This window comes from Euleptes europaea, chromosome 1 (assembly GCF_029931775.1).
Source record: "Euleptes europaea isolate rEulEur1 chromosome 1, rEulEur1.hap1, whole genome shotgun sequence".
Classification (NCBI taxonomy): Eukaryota; Metazoa; Chordata; class Lepidosauria; order Squamata; family Sphaerodactylidae; genus Euleptes; species Euleptes europaea.
Genome location: NC_079312.1, coordinates 82,253,693 through 82,280,721, shown reverse-complemented (window position 1 = coordinate 82,280,721; position 27,029 = coordinate 82,253,693). Strand labels below are relative to the sequence as shown.

At 43.0% G+C, this 27,029-nt stretch overlaps 1 protein-coding gene across 3 annotated transcripts in view; it reads left to right on the top strand.

Annotated features, from left to right (window-relative positions):
• Window positions 1-17,798: 17,798 nt before the first annotated feature.
• The window catches only part of CYFIP2 (cytoplasmic FMR1 interacting protein 2), a 71,834-nt gene continuing 62,603 nt past the window's right edge, over window positions 17,799-27,029 (top strand). For all 3 annotated transcript variants that reach the window (XM_056857508.1, XM_056857516.1, XM_056857500.1), the window contains exons 1-6: window positions 17,799-17,935; window positions 19,035-19,124; window positions 19,271-19,348; window positions 23,519-23,620; window positions 24,454-24,635; window positions 24,903-24,999. In XM_056857508.1, coding sequence (XP_056713486.1) covers window positions 17,819-17,935; window positions 19,035-19,124; window positions 19,271-19,348; window positions 23,519-23,620; window positions 24,454-24,635; window positions 24,903-24,999 — 666 coding nt within the window. In that variant the 5' untranslated portion in view covers window positions 17,799-17,818. The remainder of the gene's footprint in view (window positions 17,936-19,034; window positions 19,125-19,270; window positions 19,349-23,518; window positions 23,621-24,453; window positions 24,636-24,902; window positions 25,000-27,029) is intronic.

The window sequence follows — 27,029 nt, the reverse complement described above, 5'->3', positions numbered from 1 at the left end:
CACAGAACTCTCTGTAAACTCAGAATGACCTCAGATTCCCTGTTCATGTCACCAGGGGCTTTCAATCCGTTCTACATCTCCAACATTCTCTCCTTCAAAGACAGACAACCCAGGAAAAGTTGCCCCTGGAACTTTTTATTGCTAAGGAAAGGGGAGGGAGAGACCCATAACTATAAATTCTGCTTTAAACCTCCCGTTGTTTGAAGAATAAAATATTCTCAAAGAAAGAAAAGAGAGAACTACTGCATTGCTAGCAAAATTTCTTACTGTGGACAGGATCCTCCCCCCCCCCATTCATTAAAATGGGGGAGCTTTTTTGCATTGCTGTTAAAATTCTAAACAGAGTCTAGTAGCCTAGTGAATCTAGTGAGATTTTAGGCAGTTTTTGATGCATTGTTTGTTTTATGTATATATTAGACTTTTTTTACTGCATTGTTGTTCTGTCCATATGCCCCATGATGACTGAAAATCAAAAAGAAGTAGGAGGTAGGATATGAATCTTTTTTTCTTGTAGGCTGCCTCTGAAATATTTTTGGTAACTGTTGTATTATTCTGCCAGAGGACCCATGGGAAAAAAAGGGTCAAAGTCTGCATTTTCCTTAATCAAGAGGCACTGCTTCAATTAGTAGGTCAGAAAGTACAAGGAGGGGGTATTTGTCTCAACAATCTCTTTTGCCTTATTCCTTGTCAAAAATTGAAGGCCCGCTCCATACAATGTTCGCTCTAAATGAGAATCCTTGTGCTTCTCTGTACCAGTGCTTCAGTGCTGCCTTGAGCAGATGAAATGCTACTGCATACACATAAAATTTCCTTTATCACTTCCATGTAGGAAAATGAAACGTACCTTGCATACAGCGCTGTGGGTGCCTATGTCTGTACTACATCTATTGTTTCTGCATTATTGGAATTGTTGCCTCTTTCTTACATACACATGTACGCATACATGCAGGATATATGTGCATTCACGGGAACTTGTGAACAAGGCTAGTGCAGCCGTTCCCAATGATGTGACCTAATGGGTCAGAATGGGGAGATATAGTTTAGAAATGCCTAAGTATGAATACTATGGGGTTCTATATTGTATGGTACTCCAGATAAACTGTACTAATTTTCCTCCTCTCCCTTACATCAATAACATTCCCTTTAAAGCTTTAGTCATGGTTGGGACTAGCACAAGTGTTCTGGGGCAGGACTGACAGCCCCCCAAGTGGATCGACAGCCCCTGGGACTAGCAGAAGTGTTCCAGGGCTGGATTGGCAGCCCCCCAAGTGGATTGACAGCCCTTGGGACTAGCACAAGTGTCCCAGGGCTGGATTGGCAGCCCCCCCTGTCAATCCACTTGGGGGGCTGTCAATCCAGCCCCAGAAAATTTGTGCTAGTCCCAGGGCTTGTCGGTCCACTTGGGGGGCTGCCAATCCAGCCCTGGGACACTTGTGCTAGTCCCAGGGGCCGTCAATCCACTTGGGGGGCTGTCGTTCCTGCCCCAGAACACTTGTGCTAATCCCAGGGGCCCTCAATCCACTTGGGGGGCTGTCATTCCAGTCCCAGAGTGGCGTATCTGGGCGTAGAGACCTTGCTGGAAAACCCATTCCCCATTTTCTTCGCAACTCTTTTTGTGCTGTAATGTATTTCAATGTAGCCAATGCAAGTCTATGGACACTCCAGGCTCCTATTATTTCAAACGGGCTGGGCAACCTCTACCACTGTTTCTAATGGGCTCGCCTGTCATTCGTTCCAGTACATCCCGATAGAGCCTACTATGCAGGTTTATGATGTTATTGGCGGGGGGGGGGGAGGGGAATGACTATTCCCCACTTGAGGGCGAGAGCAACCAATCTCCCTCATACAGATGTTCCAAAGTTTGTCCGCGTCTTCAAAGAACGAACCATAAACGCCCTGCCATTCAGGGCAGGCTTTTTGTTTTCGTGACGCGTCCAGAGAGGTCGCCCTGACCTGGGCGGCCCCGGCGAGCCTGATCTCGTTCCGTCTCAGAAGCTCAGCAGGGTCGGCCCTGGTTAGTCTTTGGATGGGAGACCACCGAGGAAGACCAGGGCTGCTGTGCAGAGGAAGGCGCCGGCAAGCCACCTCTGCTAGTCTCTTGCCATGAAAACCCCATAAGGGGTCGCCATAAGTCGGCTGCGACTTGACGGCACTTCACACCCACCAGAGAGGTCAGCGGCTGAGGTTCGCCTGGACGGCAACAGAAAAGGGGGTCGATGGAAACGTGTCCCCGTGGTCTGATGAACAGGTGCAGCTGGGAGTAGCTGCAGGGGGTGGAAGGGTTGGCGGGGAGGGGAGGGGTGGGGATCGGCTTCTCTCCCCAGTTGTGGTGGTGGTGGGGGGGGAGGCGGCGAGTTCAGCACAGAGCTCAGGAAGTGCACCGGCTGCAGCCATTTCCTGCCCTTTGTATCTGTGCGCGCGCCTGTGTCTATTTCTGTGTGTGTGTGTGTGTGTGTGTGTGTGTGACACAGATAGACCCCGGCGGCAGCAGGAGGGGGCGGAGGGGGCGGAGACTGCCGCGCGCCGGAGCCTCGCCCGCGCATCCCTGCCTCCTCCCCTGCTGCTGCCGCTGCATCCCGCGCCCAGCCGCAGAGGCCGGCAGCATCCTCGCGTCCCTCCTCCAGGTACGAGCGGAGGCGCCCCCGCTTTTCTCCTCCTGCGATCGTGGGAAGGGGTGGGTGGTGGTGGTGGTGGGGGGGAGGAATCCTGGCCCTCGTTTTGCCGCATGGATGGGTCGCCACCCTCAAGCGCCGGGCTGGGGGGCGGGGGGATCGCGGTCGCGGCTGCGGGGGTTGCCGCCTGGCTTCGTCGGCTGGGCGTAGGGATGTCTGAAAGGGGGGGGGCTGAAAAGGAGGGTGGGAGGCACGGGTGCGGGGTCCGCGGCCCCCCTCCCCTTACCCCCCCCCCCATATGTAGTCGTTGCCTGGTTTGTGCAGGCTGGGCGATCGCGCGGCGGCGGGGGAGGCTCGGAAGGGGGATGGGGGGGCGGTATGGGCATTTGATGGGCAGGCTCTATAGGCAGTGCCGTTCCGGAGGATGCGAGGCTGGCTGCCTGCTTGGAGCCGAAAGGGGTGGGGGGGCTTAGCGTGAGACCTGCCATGAGACGAACCGTTTTGCAACAGGCTTCTAGCCCAGAGCCTGGGATTTTATTTTATTATTATTTTTTTGCTTAGTGTCGCTCGATGGTTTTAGTCCGAGGTCTGGAAGGAGGATGCAAACATTTTTTTTTAAAGCAACTTCAGGGGCTGCCGTTCCTCTCTGGGAGGAAAAAAAAAACCGGGCCCAGCTTGGCCCCCCATGAACGATTTTGCAAGAGATATCCCAGAATGCTTAGAGGTACCTGCAATATTCAAGGCCTCCTTGTTTATTACAGTGCACCAAGCAACTAGCATGTGATCAGGCTTTACAAATGATCTGGGTGAAAAATCTGTTAGTTGCCTAGAATTCTCCATGAAACAAAATGCTCGTTGCTTCCTTTCTGAACAAGCACGTCGGGTTTAATTAAGCAATGGCTTTGGAGAGAAAATCTTTGCTTGTCATCCCCTGCTATGTTAACTAGTTATTTGGTTCTTATGCTGGAGTTTGGTGTTCTACAGTCATATTGTAGGTGTGGTGTATACGCACAAATAGATGGGGGTGTGGAAGATGGGGGAAATAGCTTGAAATTACGGCACCCGTGAACATTATCTAAACTGAAAGTTAAAAGATGATATGGCAGTAGAGGTAATAATAATAAACAGGCCACATTTTTTAAAAAATTGTGCAAGTCATACTGAGAGAGGGAAGACAGAAGTGTTTACAGCCAGTGGAAATTATGGAATTGAATGTCGTGATGTTTTGGAATTAGAGAGCAATCCTAAACAGGTCTACTGTTAGACGTCCTACTCAAATATATATATTGGATTGCTTGACGGTAAATCAAGCTTGATTCTTGCAGTTCCTGCCTTTTATCTCCTTTAAACCCATCTCTCCATTTCATCCTTGACAAGACATTAAACCAGTATGATGTAACTGCATTTGTCAGAGTCAGACTTTGGAACCCACGATCTGCAAGTGCGGTGGAAATATGTTAGATAGTTTCTGTTGCCAAATGACAGAATAGGGGGGAGCAATTCTAAACAAGTCTGTTCAGAAGTAAGTTCAATTTTATTCAGTGGCACTTACTCCCAGGAAAGGACTGCAGCCTATCTTTTGCAGATAATTGTTGGGGAAATCACAGAGTGGATGTGTTTCTGTGGAGTGTCTTTAGGCTCTTTTGTACCCTATGAGATCCAGAACATATATATACTTCAAATGAAAAATAAATAAACAAAAATTTGAAGTTTAGAGAGGCAAAGGATTTTGCTGTTAGTGATACCGAAGGGGCCTCTGGCCATCTGTTGCTGCCTTTGTGGTAGCTTGGAGCTGTGGGATTTCACATCATAAGAATCTCAAGTAATTAGGTTGGGTTTAAGATTATTAAACCACCAAAGGTGACCTATTGACTGCAGGAAATGACAAGAAAGGCATGGAAAGAAAGTCAGATGTTATTTCTGACCAGTTTAGTTTAGAAAAACCAGATCCTAGTACATATAGAGGATTTTTGGCTGGTGAAATGCTGAACCTATTTTAAATCATTTTTTTCCCCCCAGCATAAAGTTCTCAAAATGGCTGGGGGAAAAGAAATGGATTGAAGAAATGGCCTTTACTAACCAGCTACAAACCAGTGCAATAGAAGTCTCATTGAGTTAATGGGTGCATTTCTATGTATCCTAAGCTAACTTTTTACTGCTAGTTTTTTTTTCTTTCCCAAGATCCCTCTCAAGTGCCCCCTTTTGCTTGGTTTCTTCAGCCCTAAAAATGAGTTAAAATCCAGTCCTAATCTTGTGGATTGACTTTCTTTTGCAATTAGAAAGAGAAACTGGATAAGGCATAGGGCAAACGCAGACGTCTTTAGAATATCACGTGGCACTGCTTGGATCCCCCACATCATTTTGCATGAGCTATGCTTGGAGAGGATCAAATGGTTTCTTTTGATTTAGAGCAAATTCACATTAATGCTGATTTGCTATGTGGTGTTGACATGTCTGTAGCATCGTGACGTGACCATTACACCTCTCACTTATGCAGCAGAAGAACAGCATTTGCCTCCTAACTGCTTCTCAAAAGTTACAGCTATTTGTTTTAACACATGGCTGATTTTGGAACAGCTACCACACAGCAGGTGTTCATTTGAATCTTCTTTTGAGCATCTTATTGTGCCAGAATTTGAAAAATTGTCTTGTAACATACTTGTCATGCATTAGAGAAGTACAGTTAAGGAATTGGGGGGGGGGTGAATTCCATTTCTTTTCTTGCTTCCCCTATTCCTACTCACCATTACCTCTCTCTTTGGTTGCCATCACCTCCCCCCATCCTCCTGGTTGCTGTTGGCCCACCCCCATTTCTGATACTCATGGGCATCTTACTAGAGAGTAATCCTAAGCATGTCTACTCAGAATCCTACTCAGGTCTACCGGTATTTAGTAAAGCTTTATCCCAGGAAAGTGTTCTTAGGATTGCATGCCAGGGTAGACATTTGCTCCTATTTAAACATGGAACTGATGTTCTGTTGGGCCCTAAAGCAGCCACTGAATATTTACTAAAGGAGTTGCCAAGATCAATCAAATACATTGTCCACATTCATCAAAAATTGAGTGTTTTTTGACAACATAACATCTGCCTATCATATCACTAGTTTTAGTGAGGAAGTTTCTGATTTAGGTTAGTTTTGTGATGTCTGGAAATACTTAAAATATTCTTCTCTTGCTGGAGTGAGGAAAGGAAAGCAATGCATGGAAAATCATTTAAAACACACACACACACACGATTGTTTGGAGATACTGTTTTCTTTGCTTCGTAGTTTAATTGAAGACAGACGATTTCCCATACAAAAGTAGACTCTCCTTGTGCAAAAGTCCCCTTTCTGAGTTTGCTGGCAAGATCCACCTCGGGTCTAGAAACATGCTGAGCATCTGTGTGGTATTGCAACCGTTGTATGACAATGCAGGAAGTGTTGCACCTATATACACTGACCACAAAGAGTGTTGTTTATTTCCCTTTCATGCAGTTTTCTTCCACTTTGGAGAAGCACTTGCTTCAGTGAGCCTGGCTCAATTCTAGCCTAAGGGACACAGATGGCCTATGCAGTTCATACCCCATGCTGACCCTTTTGATCACTGACCCAATGACCTCATTGCTGTATCATTGAAAAAGAACTCTATTTCGCTTGGGCAGACTGTGAGAATTATGATGGCATTATCATGCAGATGTCTTGGCTCGCATGGGAAAGTCTGATAAATCTAGAGTACTAGACATTTCCAGAAATTTTGAAATCATGGGGAAAACACAGACATTTTTGGGGAAAAATTGAAAAGTATGCAATGTTTATTTTCTTATCATCCCGAAACCTATTTTGTTACTTTACTGGAGAACTGCAAACTGCTGTACCGTACGCTACTTTAGCACACAAATCTTAGTTTTTGCCATCTGAGTGGTAGTAAAAAGCAAAAGTTGAAAATCAAGTTAAACTTTATAACATTGGAAACTTGGTATTCTTTGATGATGTATAACCACGATAACCATAATACCATGTTAATTTTGGACAAAATTAGTAATATTTAAACAGTAATATCATTGAAAATATTGTATATGTGTACCATATACACAGGACGTGTAGTTATCTAATGCTGTAGTCTGAAATAAAAATCTGTATATTATACTTCTTAAATTAATGAAATCTTGTGTTAAAACATTTCACTCATTCTGAAAGAGAAAATATTTTATAGGCGTTTAGTGCTTCCGAAAATTTCATTTTTCCCATGGGCAAAACTAAAAAAAGTCTTAAAATGTAAATAAAATAATTTTGAGTCTTTTTGTTCTTTTATCAACCTTCACATCTAATTGTTCTGTAGAAATCATGAATTGAAAAGACAGGAACAGTAAGTTTATGTAAACCTACTCAAATAAACAGTAAAACCCATTATATATTGGCCAAAATTTAATTGGTGAAACTTTTTGGGGGGTGGGGATTAAAAATGCAATCCAAAGGGGAGGGGTAAAAGGGCTTTGGATGTGGCATGACCCCGGTATCGATGTAGATGCCACTTGCACCAGCTAAATGGACATGTACATTGGTGCTGAGAATGGTGTGGCAGCAAATCTCCAGCGTAGAGGCTCGTGCTGGTGTCAGAGGGGGCGTTCCCAGGGGCGGGGCTGACTTTAGTCTGCTCCCTGAGCCCTTTTGTCTCGGGAATGCCCCCTTTTGCCAGTGCAAACTTGCACCTACAAAAATGGTGGCACAGCCCCTTGGAACCACATAGAGGAGTTTCACAGAGCTTGGGGGAGATTTTATTTTTCCCTTGCAACCATGGCGCAGCTGCAGCAAGCTGCTGAGGAGGCAGCTTCCACTACACTGTGGCTGCACTGCCCCCGGCCGCCCCTCAACTACCCCCCTTTAGATTGTCCTGCCCATAATGGAAAAGCCTCACCTTTTATGTTGCTGCAAGCCATATATAGCTGCTAAAGACACCGGCATTATGCCATTTAAAGTTAACAATTGTTTGTCTTACACAATTAAAGTTAACGGACATAGTTATATAAATATATACATTTGTTTCACTATTCTGCATTTTAACGGTTTTAACGCACGTAATAGCACACCATTCCTCCTCGGGACTTTGCAGTTAAAGGTTTACAAGAAGTAATAGATCAGTGATAAGAATGGATGACAGACTCGCTGCAGGCAAAGTTGCCAACTTTAGACTGAAATGCGTTCAAAGAAAACAGCATCTTGAGCAGTCAGAAGTCAAAGAAGATACTTCTCAGACACTCGCTGCTATGAAGCCGTTAAAAGACACACAAGTCTCCTTCATTTCAGGAGCTGGCAGCCCTTTTCCTCCTGAACACATGCAGCATTTAGAGGGCTGTGTGTGTGTGTTCTGTGCATTCATTGGTTTGCTGCGCAAGCACAAAGTGAAATTTGCTATTTAGGGTGAAATGTGCAATGGAGAGTTTGTAGCTTTAATTTATAAATAGCCACCATTATGATTGCGAAGATAAAGTTGGGAATGCAAATGTGCCAGTAATCAGAGCCCAAAGGGACCATCGACAGGGAGTTAAGGAGACAATTTGGAAATTATGGAATATGGGGTGATTGGAAAGCTCAAACACTTCTAGTTTCTATTTGTGATGACTGAAATTGATACATTATCCCCCCCCCCCACACACACACACACAAAGCAAGGTGCACAGGCTTCCAGTGCAGGATGAATTTGTGCATCTCAACCTAGTGGGAAGAAAATTTGATTTGGAATACTACAATGAGGTGTACAGAACGGGAAAAATAAATTGCTTGTGCTTTCAGTTCTCCTGGATTGCATAACACCTGAAAACTCTTAGGGTGAAGGGATGGCACCTTTTTTATTTGCACTTTACATTTTTGTTCTCTGTACTGCTCGCTGACACCCAAATTCTCCCTCTGCTTTCCTTTAACCTATCTAAGTTTGCAGTCCTATGCATGCTTATTAGGGAGATTCCCATAGTGGTCAGTAATGCTTACTTCTTAGCAAACATATAGGATTGGACTGCATGATCTGTATGTCATTATCTTCCACCTATTCCCTTATTCCCATTTTGTCCAAACAAACAAATCAACCTGAATGCTTGACACGTTACTTGAGATTTATTATATGTATATACAGTCTAAAGGTAAAGGTCCCCTGTGCAAGCACCGGGTCATTCCTGACCCATGGGGTGACGTCACATCCCGACGTTTCCAAGGCAGACCTTGTTTGCGAGGTGGTTTGCCAGTGCCTTCCCCAGTCCTTTTCCCTTTACCCCCAGCAAGCTGGGTACTCATTTCACCTACTTCGGAAGGATGGAAGGCTGAGTCAACCTTGAGCCGGCTACCTGAAACCCACTTCCGTTGGGATCGAACTCAGGTTGTGAGCAGAGCTTTTGACTGCAGTACTGCAGTTTAACACTCTGCACCACGGGGCTCCTATATACAGTCTAAGTATGTACATTATTTAGATGGTACTCTTGTATCAAAAAGCTCAGAGAGAAAAGCATAATGTGTTGGTTCTCCTAGCACAGGGGTCTCAAAACTGCGGCTCCAGAGCCACATGCGGCTCTTTGGCCAGTTGAGTGCGGCTCTCCGAACTTGGTTCGGAGCCCCTGCTCTTGCGCCCGCTCGTGCCGGCAGCTGGGCTGCGGAGCCAGCACGCCTGAGAGAGAGAGCGGGCGCGCTGTCTCCCCCCCACACACACCGTGGAGAATGGCCGGGTCCCCCTTTCCCTTTCCCTCAATGGTTGGGAGGTTAAAGCCTCCCCTCCCCTCTAGCCGCGCGATTGCTGGGCGGGCGGCTTGGCGGTTCCTGCCCCCCTGCCTATCAGCTGTTGGGCGGGGCGGGCTTCCTTTGATAGACCTGGCCTCCGGCTGAGTCCCATTGGGAGGCCATGTCTACCCACTGGCTTTCTTGGCGGTAGACCTGGACTCTGAGGAGGGGGAAAAAGTCCCCCTTCAGAGGCCAGGTCTACCAATTATGGGCCTCTGGAGGCCAGGTCTACTACCAAGAAAGCCAATGGGTAGACCTGGCCTCCCAATGGGACTCAGCCGGAGGCCAGTCTACCAATAGGCTTTTATGGCGGTAGACCAGGCCTCCAGACGAGGACTCTGGACTGGGAGGGGGAAATGGCAGGGACTTACAATTTAATTTTTATCAATAAATAAGATCACTATTCAGTATGATATCAAGTTTTATTCAGTGTACCTATAGTTTAATTAAGACTTAAAACTTTAATTAAAGTTTATTAAGTTAATAAACAGTGTACCTACCTATATAGTTTAAGTTTAAGAAATTTGGCTCTCAAAAGAAATCTCAATCGTTGTACTGTTGATATTTGGCTCTTTTGACTAATGAGTTTGCCGACCCCTGTCCTAGCAAAACACAAACATGTCATTGAAGAAACAGAAGAGAACAGAGGACCCACAAGGACTTGCAAGGGGCATCTCATTGTTCCCTCTCCCACTAATTGTTCTCTCTCCCTTCCCTGAAAACCCCCATAGTGTCCCCATCTACCATCCAAGCTACCTTTATCTGCCCTTCTGCCTTCAACTTTCCCTCCTCTTGGCAGCCTTTACCCAGAAAAAGAGCCCAGTTATGCAGTGCCGATTGCTGTGCCAGGCCCAGTTTTGAGGTGGGGAACCTTAAAGGATTTGCAGGGGCACCTCACTTTCCCCCTGTATATCCCTCCCCACACTATTTCCTCTTTCCTTCCACCTGGTGACCCCAATATCCTCACTTTCCCCTACTACCTTTTGTCCTTCCTTCCTGCCCACCAACCAACTAGAGGAGGGCAACAAAGATGGTGAGGGGTCTGGAGACCAAGTCCTATGAGGAAAGGTTGAAGGAGCTGGGAATGTTTAGCCTGAAGAGGAGAAGTCTGAGAGGTGATATGATCACCATCTTCAAGTACTTGAAGGGCTGTCATATAGAGGATGGTGCCGAGTTGTTTTCTGTTGCTCCAAAAGGTTGGACCAGAACCAACAGGTTGAAATTAAATCAAAAGAATTTCTGTCTAGTCATTAGGAAGAATTTTCTAACAGAGCAGTTCCTCAGTGGAACAGGCTTCCTCGGGAGGTGGTAAGCGTTCCTTTCCTGGAGGTTTATAAGAAGAGGCTAGATGGCCATCTGTCAGCAATGCTGATTCTATGACCTTAGGCAGATCGTAAAAGGGAGGGCACCTTGGCCATCTTCTGGGCATGGAGTATGGGTCACTGGGTGTGTGTGTGTGTGTGGGGAAGATAGTTTGGAATTTCCTGCCTTGTGCAGGTGGTTGGACTAGATGACCCTGGTGGTCCCTTCCAACTCTATGATTCTACACTACCTTTTATCTTTTCCCCATCTTCTGCTATATTTATTCTTTATTTACTGCATTTATACCTTGCCTTTCTCCCCAGTGGAGACGTAAAGGAGCTTATATCATTCTCCTCTCCTCCACTTTTTCCTCACCACAACCCTATGAGGTAGGTTAGGCTGTGAATCTGTAACTGGTCCAGGGTTACCCAGTAACCTTCCACGGAAGAATGGGGATTTGAACCTGGGTCGCCTAGATTCTAGTCTAAAATTCTAACCACTACACCACACTGATTTTTATGGTGGGGGCTGCTGCTGAACAGTAGCAAGAAGTCAGTCCTGGGTGAGTCATACAAGTCGCCCACTGGTTGCTGGTGGGCCTGGCCCCAGTGAGTCCTCCCTCAAAGGCCAAAATAGCCCTGGACATGGCCCTGCCCTCTCCCTCTGCCTTTTACTGGCAGAAACCAAGACTTGAAGGCTGGCAATACTTTTGTGGCTAGTAGTTTTCTTTTTTATCACTTGAGTGTATTATCCAAGTCTCCCTGCTAGAAATGCACAGTGCTCCAAAGACCTCATCATCTACATTAACATTCCCATATGATAGAGAAGTGAAATGAATAAACAAGGTCATCAAATTGCAGAGCTTTAGCTAGCAGAGTTTAGAGTGTCACACTAGGATCTGGGCGATTCAGATTCAAATCCCTACTCTACCATGAAGATTTCTAGTTATCCTTGGACCAGTTACCCTTTGCCTAACCTACCTCACAGGGTTGTTGTGTGGATATAACAGAGAAGGGAAGAACAGTGCATATCATCCTGAGCTCCTTGGATGAAGGGTGGGAAAAATGTATGGAATTATGGTTAAATTGCTGCTATGTGGATTGCTAGATTTATAAAATGGAGTTGCCAGTTCTTGCCTAGGTGATCAGTTTCTAACAATAGGTAGCTGTTGTTTTATCCTATAGTTTAATGAGTTTTCTTGAGCTTGAGTGTTTTGTACATTACAGCAGTGGCTATTGTTTTTATATACTGTGGGTTTTTGTTATAATTGTTCTTAAAACTCTGTTTTATGTATCTTGATGAGAAGCTGCACAAACACCTACAGTATGTGGTTGGTGGACTGTGCTCATCTTGATCACAGATGGTGCAGGACTGATGTAGGATGGGTGTATCTCCAGTGGGTAGTGTGCTTGAAACAGAGTATGCAAATAGAGTGGTGGATCTCTACTTTGGTACTGAAGGAGGGGGGATAGCATGGTGCTCAGAAAAAGTCCCTGCTTTCTCTTTCTTTCTTTTTTTAAGCCTTGTTCCTAACATGACCCATCTAACATGAACTCTCCAGGGTCTCAGAGGAGCAGATTACACATTACACCAAATGTGGGGAAGAACCTGACATTTTAAAAATAAGTTGCTTTGGGGGAGGGATTTGGCATGAAGTAGTGGTGGTGGAAGAAGACGCCTGATTCCCCACCCCCATTCTTTTTTCAGAATCAACTCCTGTAGAAGCTTTTTTCCTTGCAGGATTCTGCACATGCTTGCTCTCGCAAAAAAAACATTTAGAACTTTTTGGGGGATTATGTTGAGTGAATAAGTGCCAGGAGGGGAAAGCACCTGTTATCTTGCTCCAGACTGATTTCTCCTGAATCAGCATTTCCTTGAAAACAAAACCAGAAAAATTCAAAATCACATCAGTGTTTGTGCTTCATTACATGCATTTGTATGTAAGGTGTTGCCATCCTCCTAGGCATAGCTCCTCCCCTGACTTAATGTTAACTAAGAATATGAAGCCTTCTGTATGCAAAGTGTGTGTTCTACCACTGGCTCACATGACCTCAGATCAAATAGTATTAGTGCAGTCCAAAATAGCCTCTGATATCTTCTTTGAAGTAGGTAATCACTTTTATTTAAGGATTCAGTTTTTCTTGGGAAACATGAAGTGGTACTTCCGTTTCACCTTTTCTTGCAGTTTGTACCCCTTTATTCCTTAAAGTTGTGTCAGTGTGAATTCATCTAATAGAGTAGGGGGGAAAGGAAGGTAGACCGTGGTTGAACTGCAGGTTCCTGACTTCAGGAGATAATAGGGCTTAACTAGATGAGACGCTGGGAGATCCATGATAAGATCTTCCCAGTATTTTAAAAATAGAGATAGCAGCTGCATTGGCACCCCAGACTGGATTGTTGCTGTGTGGGTCCCTTCAGAGATTCACTAATATCCTTTTCCACAGTATTATTGGCTTTGGAACGTGCCCATCATTTTTCCTACCAAGGCTGGGAACAGGGTGCAGGGGAGGGGATGACAATAGTTTTAATTAGCAAAACTATTGCAGGGGCGGGAGAGTTAAGCAATCTCTATCAGAGTCCTCCACAACTCCTATTTCTGTAGTTTAAAATGCTGGGAAGATGTGATGATGCAGTGGTTAGAGTGCTGAACTAGGATCTTGGAGACCCAGGTTCAAATCCTCAATATGCTGTAGAAGCTTGCTGGGTGCCCTTGGGCCAGTCATGTACTCTCAGCCGACCTCACAGAGTTGCTGTGAGGAAAAAAAAAATTCATTTTTATTTACAAAATGTATATCCTGCCTTTGTTCCCTTACAAGGGCCACCAAGGCAGCTAATACTTTGAAACATACGTGATACGATACGTTATAAAACCATATAATAACCCTGCAAACATACCTTATTAAAATTGATTGATTGATTTTATTCAATTTATACCCCGCCCTCCCCTGACAAAAATCAAGCTCAGGATGGCTTCCCAACAACAATTACATTCATAATGAATTACAAGATTTCAACATTTAACATTATATACTTATAATAATAACATCACTTCTGGTTCATACAATTGCTTCCAATTAAAAACTCAGCATTTTGTTCCACCATTGGTGCCCCCATTGACTGTGGTCAAATGTAAATTCCAGGCGAGGATGAAAATGGTAGACCCCCAAAACATGGTTGGGGACCATGTTTGTCTATAAGGTCCAACTTGGAAGAGGGAAAAGGGGGGGGGGAAGGATGCTTAAAAAGTAAATGGGAAGGGAAGAAAAGAAGGGAAGAGGAGGGAAAGCAGGGAAGGGGGGAAGGTTTTAAATCACTTAAAAAGGAATTAAAAACAGAGATAAAATTCATGTAAAAGAGTTAAAAACATACAGAACATAAAACACTGGTTAGGAAGGAGAGATCATTGAGGGAACGCCAAACATAAGAAATTTCTTTGCCTGCTGGAGGAAGACGGCCACAGAATGGAGGAGAGGAGAACAATGTGAGCTCCTTTGGGGAGAATGGTGGGGTATAAATGAAGTCAATAAAAATAAGTCAATTAAACTATGCCCTGTTCGTTTTTATGTGAATGGCTAGAAGCTGCCAGACCTCTACTCATATTAATACATATAAGACAGGTTCACAAGGGCTTATTCATGTCTTGTTGATGTGCAATGTGCAGCCCAGTCACTGAGGAGTAGTCTAGCGGAGACTGAACTACATATCAGCAAATTTCCAGGCTAAATCTCAGTTGTTTAAATATATTAAAACCATTCTTTCCCAGCTTTCTCCTCCTTACTTTTCATACGGGAATAATAATACTAGCTTACCGGTACTTTACAGGGCTGTTGATGGTTCAGAACAAGTTAATGTACATGAAGTACTTTGAATGCTGTAGAATACTAAATGCTATTGTCACGGAACAAGCATCATAAATTGATCTTTTATATTACATCACTTGCAACGGTACTTTTCAGTGGGAAGCCCTCTACACATTCTTCTAAGTCATCAAATGATGAAAAAGCAAGAGAAGAATCAGCCCTGAAAGATGCTGCACAAAAACTCTGAAGAACAGAACTGTGGGATGAGATCCCATAATGCAACACTGCAGTGAGATAAAAGGGTTACTTCAATGCCTCTGAGGGAATATTATTATTACAGTGCATGTTCTCCTCGAGAGGGTGCAACCCCTCCTACATCTATGATTGCTAAGAGGGCAACGAAATCTAAGCTCCGAGGCTCTGGCAGAGTGCAGATTTCAGATAAATACTTGAAAATGAAATTGCTGGGCCCCATATGTCATTCTTTTAGAAAGCTCTCCTTATAAGTCACTCTGGTCCTGAAGCCTAGGCAGGCATCTGCTTTGCTGTGTCAGCTGCTTATCACACTTATCATAAGAACCTTTTCAAAATTGCCTCATCGGTTTGTTGTGTCCATCTGTTGTCTCTTTTGTACTTAGATTATAACCTCATAATCAAAGTGCTTCACAAAATGCAGCAGTTCTCTGGATGCCTCTGAAGCACAAATCAGGCCTTCATACATGGACACGTGCCGTTTTTTAAAAGAACAGATAATATTCCCATACTAAACAATTACACCTCTGCATATCTTTTTAAGAATTCAATTCAGGAGACCAGATTGTGTGGCTTGCTCTCAAAAACAACCGTAAATTTGACTGATAAAATCTAAAATGCTCATTATGCTGTGATGACTCATCCCAACTTATATAGATCTAGGAATAGTATTTTCCAGTAACGTGAATTTCTGTGCTGTATCAACAGTGTACAAAATGTTAATAACAATAAAGGGGAAAGAAACATGGAGGTATTTCCATGAGATTAATTTATTGAGTAATAAATACCGGTATACATGTCTTAGCTGCATGGAGCCCACATATTGTCCCTCAAGGTTTACTTTTCCTTTGCAGAAATAACCACATTTCACCACCAGTCAGAGCCAAATTAGACGTTACTTTTTTGCACTTGCATACAAGTGCGTTCAGGTGTTCCCCATACCCACACAACAGCAGCAGGGAACAGCTTCTTTTTTTAAAAAAGGAGTCTGAATAGGTTCGGAACAGCACTGCGGGTGGGGGGGTTAGAAAATAATCAAAATAACTCCCCCTGTGTGGTTTTCGTTCAAGAAAACTGTTTGGGGAGAAGGCAGGAGCCTTTTCTCCCCCTCCCCCTACCTATGGTGCCGTTCCAAGCCCAAACAGGCTCTCTTTTAAAAAGAAGAAGAAGAAGAAGTACCCCGCAGTTACAAGGGACATTTGAATATACTTGTATGCATGTTCAATTTTTTTTTAAGTTTAGCCTAGTTTGGCTCTCAGACCACCTGTTAGGAGTTTTTTGTGTGTCAATTAATGACTATACAGAATCTCTGCAAGCACATGCCTGATGATCTGTCAAAGAACTATCAAAGGAAGATCTATTCAAGGAGAAAATATTTTCATAGTATGAAATAAGAGCATAATTCTGTTGCAGATTGTGCCTTTACACAACTATACTTGTAAAGACACATTATTTTAAGTCCCAGAATGTTAACCATAATGGGTTGGGTACAGCCAACATTTCACTCAGTGGTGCTGCTATAGCACTGTAGCAATATAACGCTATAGCATAAGTCTTAGAACTTTTTTTTTAAAGCTGAAAAAAGGTTGCGCAGAAAAAGGCAGGTGGGAAAATAGTGGTCCTTTCAGAAGTGCTCTGGGCAGTTCAAACAGCACACTGGAGAGATTCAGAAGTACGAGGACGCTCTGAAAATGGGAGAAAGCAGTTGTCATAAAAAGCGGCAGAGCCCTGCGATGCCAACAGGACGCAAGTGTCTTTGTCCGAACAGGTTAAAAAAAATATATCTGTTAGCAGCTGGGAGCCAAACTGGTTGTGTCTGAATTGACACAAAAAACCAGTTAGCAACCCGCTGCTCGACCGGATTATAAGGGTAGTTTGAAAGGGGGCCCAGTGTCACCCAATTCCCCTGTTTCCTTTAGCCGTGGTCCCCAGCAGACCCTTTTTGGGTGTTCAAAGAAGACCCCTCTCGTTTTTCAGCAGTGGAGCAATTGATTGGATCCAACCCAATGGTTGCATGAATTATGACCATTCTCACTATAGTTTTAACCAGTATGGAAGCCCATATATTCTGAGAGACTACATGATGACAAATAGCATGCAGATTATAGTCCTTTTTGGTGTTATTTACATAAGCATGTTACTCAGAAACTACAAATTGGAGAGTATATCTCTCATCTTGCCTCTTTATGCCTTTTTAGTACAGACAGCATCATGTCCACCTGTTCCCGACATTATTATGATGTTGCCTTGTTCTAATACCATTTAAACACAGCCATGCAACATGTAACCTTATCCTGTCCATCCTTAGAAATAAGCCCTGCTGATGTCAGTGGGGTTAATTGTCAGTTAGCTCTGCATTTGATTGAAACTACAGATTACAGTATAATCTTAAATTAAAACTTGAGGTGTAATTTTTGACAGCTATGATCTGGCCCATGGATCTCCTTGCCTGTGTATGTCATGAGCAGCTGTTAAACCATCTGCACAGTAGCTGTGGTAGAGGAGTTTCAGTCTTTCTGCCTTGATGATACTGCATCTACACAATAGGTGAAATCAGTTTTACACCAGATGCTCAATATATGGATGCTCAAGTTAAATGATGCAGAATGGGGGAGCTACGCCTCCTATAAGGCTGTATGAAAGGGTGTATGTATGAAAGTGTGTTGGTAACACAGACTTAAATGGACGCAAAGTGGATTGACTGGCCTTATACCGTATGCCAAGTGGTGCAAAGCAACAACAGATCTTCGTGGGGTGTGAGTTAGGACTGCTACCAGGCTGTGTAAGAAGGCACATACATGAACTGCTGCCAACTGCACTATACATGAAATGTAACTCACTGAACAAGCTTGAGTTGTCATGAACAGCTGAACTCCACGAAAAACCAGTTCCTGGTTCATAACCAGGAAGGAGAACTTTAGTATAACTGACAGGTGTTCTAACATCCCTAGTTAAACCATGCTTAGGTCAGATTGATTTTCATGGGGCCTTAAGCAAACATGTTTTCTTATTTGCTTTCATTATTCCGAATCCCAAAATTTCTTGGCTTCATTCTCCCACATAATTTGCCTTTCTTTTGGTGTAGTTGTAAGACTGAAAGCGCGGAGCCATGACGACTCACGTCACGCTAGAGGATGCTCTGTCCAACGTGGACCTGCTGGAAGAGCTCCCGTTACCGGACCAGCAGCCATGCATCGAGCCACCTCCTTCATCTATCATGTACCAGGTAAGTTGCAGCTCTTCAAATAACACATCCCAAAGGAAGGGACTGCACAACTCATTTCTCCGATTCAGGATAGTTTGAAGACGAGAAAATACTGTCATTGGGAGAAGGTGCAGGGTAGTAAGCAAGACAAAAGAGCAAAGCATAGGAGGAGGCAAGTGGAAGCTCTGCAGTACCATGGATTACTGTTGTTGGTCTTTGATGTGCAGTGAATGGGTATATTTAATTTGTAGAAACCATGGCCTCCATTTGAAAATAGCATTTAAAAATGCAGAAGAAAATTAGGAAGAATATTTTGCTTCCGTTGAACTTACAAAGTGTCATAACCCTGTTTAGCTGTGTTAACAATACTTTGGATAGAAGTATTGTGTCGTGCACTGAGATACACTTTGTGGTCTTCTGTGTGACATGGTTTTATTTTTCTTAAGACCATACATTAGAACCAGGAGTTGTGTTCCTTGTGCTACCTATATAACTACAACAGAGCAAGAAGCTGAGGGGTTGAAAATAAGGAGGAGGAAAAAAGATAGCAGGGGATGAACCCTATATCATATATTCTTTCTGTTTTGTCTGGTTGGAGTGGAGCTTACACAATTGGTAGTATTCCAATCTTTAATATAATGTTCAGTATTTTTCTTCAGTATCATTTTTCTTCCCTTCATCCTATGGGGAAACCTTTTACAGAAGATGAGTGTAGAGGAGAGCGTGGTCCTTTCCCCCATAAGGTTTCCATTCTGAGATTCATTGTCATCTTTCCAACAAGGGCCCTAATCCCTTCACGCTACTTATGCTGAATTGTTACTGAAATATATATTGGTTATAAATATGGATTCAATGTACAGCAAAAAGTGTGAATTGACATTTCCAGTCTGTTAGCCTCAGCCACTGTATTATGTGGGGTTTCTTAAAATCTCTTACCTTGGCTCCCCTTCTTGGCTTAATTACTGGAGGAGATAATATTCAATGATCTTCCAGTGATGAAACATTGAATATACATATTCTAGTTATCAAATAACAACTGGGGTCACCATGTGTATAATATCTGTGAAGTCGTTCACATTGTAACTCTAGTTGTAACCCTAGTCTCTTGATTTGCTCCCAGGCTAACTTTGACACCAACTTTGAAGACAGAAATGCCTTTGTGACTGGCATTGCCAGGTATATTGAACAAGCTACGGTGCACTCGAGCATGGTAAGTGTGGTAAGGTGATAGGCTGCCACCTTCACTGGAGGGGACTCCAGGGCAAGTTTTGCTAAGTAATGATTGAACTCTATGGTTTGCTTTTCTCTGACAACCAGTACTGCCATTGTGCCATAATATGTGCATCTATGTTTCAGAATGAAATGCTGGAGGAAGGACATGAATATGCAGTGATGCTTTATACTTGGAGAAGCTGTTCTAGGGCCATTCCCCAGGTAAAGTGTGCTTATCCCATTTGAGTAGCAAATGCCATGTGATAGGAAATAAATAGGGAGGAAGGGAGAGAGATGAAGCAGCAGTCTTGAAGCAGGGACTTGGATAGGTTTTGGGATGTTGTTACAGGCTTCCCCTTCCTTCACTTTCAAACTCTACGTGGAGTAGTTATTGACAGGGATCCTGGGTTTGTGGAATTCATTGTTGGCTGGGAGGGGAAGGGATAAGAACATAAGAAGAGCCCTGCTGGATCAGACCAGTGATCCATCTAGTCCAGCAGCCTGTCTCACATGGTGGCCAACCAGTTCCTCTGGAGGTCCACCAACAGGGCATAGATACGTTATGGATCACAAGTTCGCAAGCTTGCCTTCCCTGAAAAATCTATAAATACTCTCAGGGTGCCTTATGAAGATAAGTTACCTATAATAACTAAGAGATAGCAAAGCTAGTATGGTGCAGTGGTTAGCATACTAGACTAAGTTCTAGGAGAACCAGGTTGAAATCCCCATTTCCCCACGATACTTACTGGATGACTTTGGGAACACCACTCTCTTTTAACCTATCCTTCCTCACAGGGTTTTTGTGAGGATGAGAGAACAGTGTAAAGCCCTCTAAACTCCTTGGAGAAAAAGCAGGATAAAAATGTACTGGCATTCAAGGAACTTACAGGTGTTAGAAAATAATCATGCTATTGTACTCAGCATTGCTAGAGCCTCCTTTAGTCTAACGCAGAGGTTCCCAAACGTTTTGAGTCATGGAGCACTTTTCAGGAGAGAAATTGGTCACGGAGCACTAATTTTCACCTAGCACTGTTATACTAAACCGAATGACAGTAGTATTTTTCTTTCCAATCTCTTAATGGAGCACTAGGAGATGTTTTGCGGAGCACCAAGTGCTCCACGGAGCACAGTTTGGGAACCTCTGGTCTATTGTGTTCAATTTTGAACCACTAGACAGTTAAGAGGGATGCTAACAAGTAATATGATGACAAAAAGTTTGCTATTAAATTGTATTTACATGGGAAATGTGATATGTCCAACCAAACAAAATGAAGATTATTGTATTGTTTAAATAGTGTCTTTAAATGTATGAGAAACAGTCACAAATGTGAGAAGGTTTTTCTTGTATCTTTACTGGTATTAAGTAACATTTTGTACACTGTTGATATAGCATTGAAGCTCACGTTACTGGAAAATATTATTATTCCTGATTCTATAAAAAGCTATGATTAAGCTGTAGCAGGTTAGAAATACATTGAATTGTTGTAATCTCCCTGACAGTAAGTTTGGCAATGAAACAAGTTTCCTAGAAAAGCTGTGGAATCTCCATTTGTGGAACAATAGTAGTGTGTATCACTTTCCCTAAGCATTCATAGCTCTTCACATACTTGATGGGAGTAATCCTTAGATGATCTTTGGAAGGAAGGCCAGTAATGTTACAGCTGGAGGACTGAGAGATAGTGGTTTGCCGAAAACACTGAGTGAGTTCATGGTTTCCTGGCTTCCACTATATAGCTGCTTTATACCAGATGGTCCCTGAATTCTCTTTCACTGTATTTCTATTGATGCAGCATAGTATTGATTGCATCACAATATTTCTAATTCCCTCTCTATAGACATGATACCTGCTGTGTATTTTACGGTTTGCCCTCAAATATTCCTTCTGCCAAGAACTTTGCTGTTGTGACAGTCCTTTTAGCTACAAGCAAATCTGCCAGAATGAATTGTAAAGATAGCGAAACTATTTTTTGTATAGGTTTTTGACTCACCTAGAGTGAAATCCTACATGATTTCAGTCATGAAGTACTCTGCCTAGGATTGCACTGTTTTAGAGAGAGCCAGTGTGGTGTGGTCATTAAGAGCATTGGTTTGGAGTGGAGAACCGGGTTTGATTCCCCACTCCTCCACATGAGCAGCGGAGCCTAATCTGGTGAACTGGATTTGTTTCCCCACTCCTACACATGAAGCCAGCTGGGTGACCTTGGGGTAGTCACACTCTCTCAGCCCCACCTACCTCACAGGGTGTCTGTTGTGGGGAGGAGAAGGGAAGGTGATTGTAAGCCAGTTTGATTCTTCCTTAAGTGGTAGAGAAAGTAAGCATATAAAAACAATTCTTCTTCTTCTTCATATGTTTCAACTCCTGATTGCTCACTACGTGTCTGTTTTGGATCACTGTCATATGCACATTTCCCAGAGTGAATGCAATTAGGTTGTGATTGCAAGGATTTCTCTGTGAAGCTCTGGAAGCCATAATCCAACAGGCAATACTGCTCAAGATAAAAATGCAGATCCCCTAGGGTTGCCAGGTCCCCTGTGGCAACCAGCAGGGGAGGGATGGATGGGGGCAGGTCTGATCAGGTGAAAATTAGGCCTAGGCCTCAACGTTTTTGGTGCAATGAAGTTACTTCTGGAAGTGACGTCATCACATCACGACATTATGGGAGACGCTCTGGTATATGGTAGAAGCTATTTTTTACCATAGAGTTTTGTCCAGATACCAGAGCGCCTCTCGTGTCGTCATGATGTGGTGACATCACTTCCAGAAGTGACATCATCGCACTGACAACTAGGCCTAATTTTCACCTGGTAAGACACCTGCCGATTGGCTGAATGGCATGGGGGGGGGGACCAAAGTGGGGGATCTCCCACCCCCAGAAGTAGTCTGGCAACCTTAAGATCCTCTTAGGGCCAGACTGGCTTCTTCTTTTTTTCGTTTGCTAAAAAGTTGGCAAATAACAGCTGCTGCCTGGATCATTTCAGATTGGGCCTTCTCCCCCTGTGGCATAGTCCTGATCTGAATTGAGCCTATGCAGTGCTTGGAAAATTAGTTCCTAGCTTCTGTTCTCTGACTGAAGGGAATGAGAGTCAGGTTGGGGGAACCCTGACCCAACACATTAAAAAAGTTGTATCTAGTTTGGCCCTGAGGGTTAGTCCTCTGTCTCCCTGCATCCTTGGCTTTTGTACACCTAAGAGAATATTTACTTATTTTCCAGGAATTTTTCATGTGTTCTAGTTTTTCCTTTGATCACTAGAGCATGCTTCAGGCAATTTTTTTTATTAAATATTTTTATTGATTTTCAACAATAAATAGGGGTACAAAAGGAAAAAAGGGATAGGAAGAAGAAAAAAAACAGCAATAAATTATTAAAATAATATTTAGCGGTGCAGCGCCTAGGACTACCCCCTTACATCTTTTATTAATACAGTTATTTTTCTAGCAGGATGGATTTAAGCTCCACCTTGAACCTACTGTGACTCTTAGAGTCTAATTGTTATTTTTTAGTTGTAATGTATTCATAGAAAGGTGTCCATACTTCAGGCAAATTTTAATAGAACCAAAGTACAAATCTGATGGAGAATGCTGGTGAAGAGAATGACTCTCAGGAGATGAACTTTTTCTTGTGCTCACTTTGTTGAGGTGATGACATGTGTGGGTTTGTTTTTTCTGTCTAATGGGCATGTATTGGCCCTGGTTAGAATACTCATAGAGACTTTACACATGTTAAGTTGCAGTGGACTTATGTCAACCCCAGCAAGGGGCTTTCAAGGCAAGTGAGAAGCAGAGTGGCTTGCCATTGCCTTCCTTTGTAGAGTTTTCCTTGGTGGTCACTGATCAAAGTACTGACCCTGCTTGGCTTCCGAGATCTGTACCATGCCACCTTCACTCCTCATAGAATCTATAGGTATATGGCATATGTATAGCACATCATAAAATCCATTAATTCATCAGTCTGTTAAATGTATACAAGACAGTGGAAAGTGCACAGTTTTCTAGTATCTTATCTGTATTAGACTTGGTAATTCTTTTTCTTTCTTTTAAGGAAAGGGCTTAGGAAAAATGAATAGTTTTTACTTTAGGTTTTTTTGAAAGAGAAATATGCTTTGAACTTGAAAGACAAGCATTGCTAGTTTATTTAAAAAATGTAGTTCAAAAAATTGAAAACAACATTTTCAGTTCTTAAAGAGGCAACTGTATTATATGTTCTTGTACTCAAATTAGAAAAAGCAAACAAACATATAACAAATATATCTATCTAGTTGTATTTAGTCCCTTCTTGAAATTAGTCATAACGTACTCTGGCTCTGATCTTTATTTTGTCAATGTTGAAACAAAAAACTAGAATGTATGCCCATTAGGACTAACAATTCTAAAAATGTGACGTTGTCTTTCAGGTGAAGTGTAATGAACAGCCAAACAGGGTTGAGATTTATGAGAAGACTGTGGAAGTCTTGGAACCAGAGGTCACAAAGCTCATGAAGTTCATGTATTTTCAGGTAGATATTGGATGAACTCCCTATTCCCTATGCGTCATTATGATCCTGGTTGCCCACCATGGTGAGCAAACTTTATACTTCAGAGTAAGGCTGAAAATGCTTTTAGTTATGTGCATTAAGGCTACACCTGTACATCATGCCCTGTGGGATGGGGATGGGGCAGTTTTTATCAGGAAAATGGCATGGGTTAAATGCCCTCAATCCCATTCAGTAATGCCTACCCATATCCCACTCCTTCCAGTTGCTATTGCTGGTTTAAAAATGTAGAAGATCCAATTATGAATCTTACACCATCATATCTAGCTGCAGCCTTAATCCTCTTTATCTCAACCAACAAAGTTTTGCCTAAATTCTTAGCTGATCTCAATCCAAAGAGGTGGCGGAAAGCACCAAAGATAGTAATGGTGAACACATGAAGACATGAAGCTGCCTTTTACTGAATCAGACTGTTGGTCCATCAAGGTCAGTATTGTCTGCTCAGACTGGCAGTGGCTCTCCAGGGCCTCAAGCAGTGAACTTTCACATAACCTACTGCCTGGTCCTTTTAACTGGAGATTGAACCTGAGACCTTCCGCATGCCAAGCAGATTCTTTGCCATTGAGCCATGCCCCCCACGCTCCCCCCATTTCTTTTAAGTCAACAAATGCTCAGACTGATGTGGGTGAGCTTTTCTATGTACCCAAACAAGAACCCAGAGAAAGGAAGAGAGGAGCTGGTACAGATATGAGAGCCTAGTCAGAACCCAACTATTTTCAACAACTGCTTGGTGAAGCCTTTGCCAACTGCCCCTTATGATCTCCTCCCCCCATTATTGGTCCCTTGCTGTCTTTCAGCGAAAGGCCATTGAACGATTCTGTGGTGAGGTGAAACGCTTGTGCCATGCAGAGAGAAGGAAAGACTTTGTTTCAGAAGCATATCTGCTAACACTGGGCAAGTTTATCAACATGTTTGCTGTCCTGGATGAACTGAAGAATATGAAATGCAGTGTCAAAAATGACCACTCTGCCTACAAAAGGTGAGATGGATAAATGCCAGTGAATATCTATTCTGCCATTATGAGGATGCTTTGAATACTGGCCTGTGTGCTTGTTGGAGTCCCTCAGAATAGTCGTTAAACTGAATTTTCTGAATCATTATTCTCTAGAAACCTGTTTACAGTGAAGCAAAGATAATAAACTAATACTAACTTTATGGTATAGACTCCTTTTATTAGACTGTATTATCTAACCCTATATTAACATATAGATTATCTTGACAAGATAAGAATTCTGCTGTCTTTCAGAGCAGCCCAGTTTTTGAGGAAAATGGCTGACCCCCAGTCTATTCAAGAATCACAGAACCTCTCCATGTTTCTAGCAAATCACAATAGAATTACACAGGTAGGGGTCTTTTTTCCCTTCTTTACTGTATCTTCCATTTGCATTGCTATGAGATACAATTAATAGTGTCTGCTTGTTAGGACACAGACTATTATTTTGCTCATCATTATGGCCATTTATGAAGGGAAGATTTTGCCGCTCGCTAGATGCACAGTTTTCCGAACTGAAGTTAAGAAAAGCTATGCATGGGCGCAATTTAACCGGAGAAAGTCTGAAGCTGATTGGAGTGGGCTTATGCTTGATAAGCCTAACCGTGGGATATTCAATTTGCTTGGGAGTGATTACCATCAGTGTCATCCTCATTACGTTGTTCACACCGCCCCCTTTCTCGATTGTAGGCACACATGCACATTGTAGATAGTTGTCTAAAAATGCCCCTTGCCCTTGATGTCAATCCCCTTTTGTGGACAGATTAGCCATATTTTTGCACATTTACAGTGGTCATTATTTTCCCCACCTGGAAAAATCACAACTGAGCTCACCACACCGTGTGATTTTCCCTTTAATTATTTTCTTCTAAGTGCATTTCTAGTGATAAAACTCTAATACAAGTACTATCAAAACAGAGAAGATCTTTCTCGTGAAAGATATTGAAAGCCCTGGAACCCCCCCCCCCCCCCGGCTATCGGGAGGCAGATTCCCTGAATGGAATTGGGTGTGGGGAGATGAAGCTGGAATAGTAAATTAAGTCGGTATTTGTGTGAATATCTGGTGATGGGGGGCAAAGTGGCTTGCAGGAAATTCCCTACTGCTGAGTAGGGAAACTTAATTTCTACTTCTGCTGGACGGACAAAACTTCAAATTCCCCGCAAAATTCCTGCTGCTTTTTGCAGCTATGCGAGTGGCACTGAATACGAAAGAAACCTCTCTGGTCAATCAGATCATTTAATATCACTTTATCAATAACTTAATGTATTAAATTATAAAATAAAAAAGGTGGTCAAAATGGAGTCATGCGTTAGTTAAAACACAACTGCGAAAATACACTAAGAAAAGATGGTGTTCAGTGGGAGCAACAGGAGGGGGTGGAAGGAGACTGGAGGGAGGAGGAATGGGAGGAGAAATGAGAATGAGGCCAGGAGGGGCAGACAGAGATAAACCCGAACTTACAACTATTCATGATTTTTGGCTTGTTTAGCATTGCTTTGGGTTTGTGGCAAAATTAACATTTGTGATAAAACAGGTTCCTAGAAGTGCGGGACAAATGTGTGTCACAAAGTGACTGCCGAAGGACTGGAAAATCACGAAGAAGCCGTGGAGGAGTCTTCTGGGGATCAAGCGGCTAATAACCAAGCATAAATGGCCTATATGTATTTAGCACAGTATAGCTATGATCCGAGTTTCCAGATTTGTCTGCTACTGAAATATAAGCTGAGTTATCTGTCTCCCATCACAGTGAAGGCTTCTATCACAGTTCAGGGATCCTTGTCAGTAGTTCTGGCAAAAAGAAAAAAAGGAACTAACCCACCTGTGTTCTTCATTGCATTTCTAAAAGGTTCCTTAACATTGCCTGTGGGGGGAAAATGTTCTGTTTTGAAGCGTAACTGGGCTGTGTTAAGATGGGAGTTGTGTATGGATGGGCTTGGGTGAGAGGAGTGTGTTTGGGATATGTGGGAGTAGTTGAAGAGACTGGAGTTGGGTGGAGCTGTGTGCACCACCACTTTTGGAGAACACCAGCTACTACTGAGCATAGCTGTTTATGAATCATCTGGTGCAATGAAGCAGGTGCTCATAGCATGTTCCCCTTAGCACTCACAATAATAATGGGCAAACTAAACTAAGGACTACATTTCCACAGCAACAAAATATTACAATTTGAAGTGTAATATGTTTGCATCAGGTATCCAACTCTGAGGGGAGATGTTTCTGTTCTATGCAAAGTGAGTTAGCTTTGCATGTATTAATTTTCTTGAAAGGCCTTAAGCACCACTCGCTTAATTAACCTTGGCCTATAAACAAGCTTCTCGAAACTGTTCCTTTTTAATTAATTAATTTCTTATTTGAAATTATTGAGTGTCATATTTGTTTGT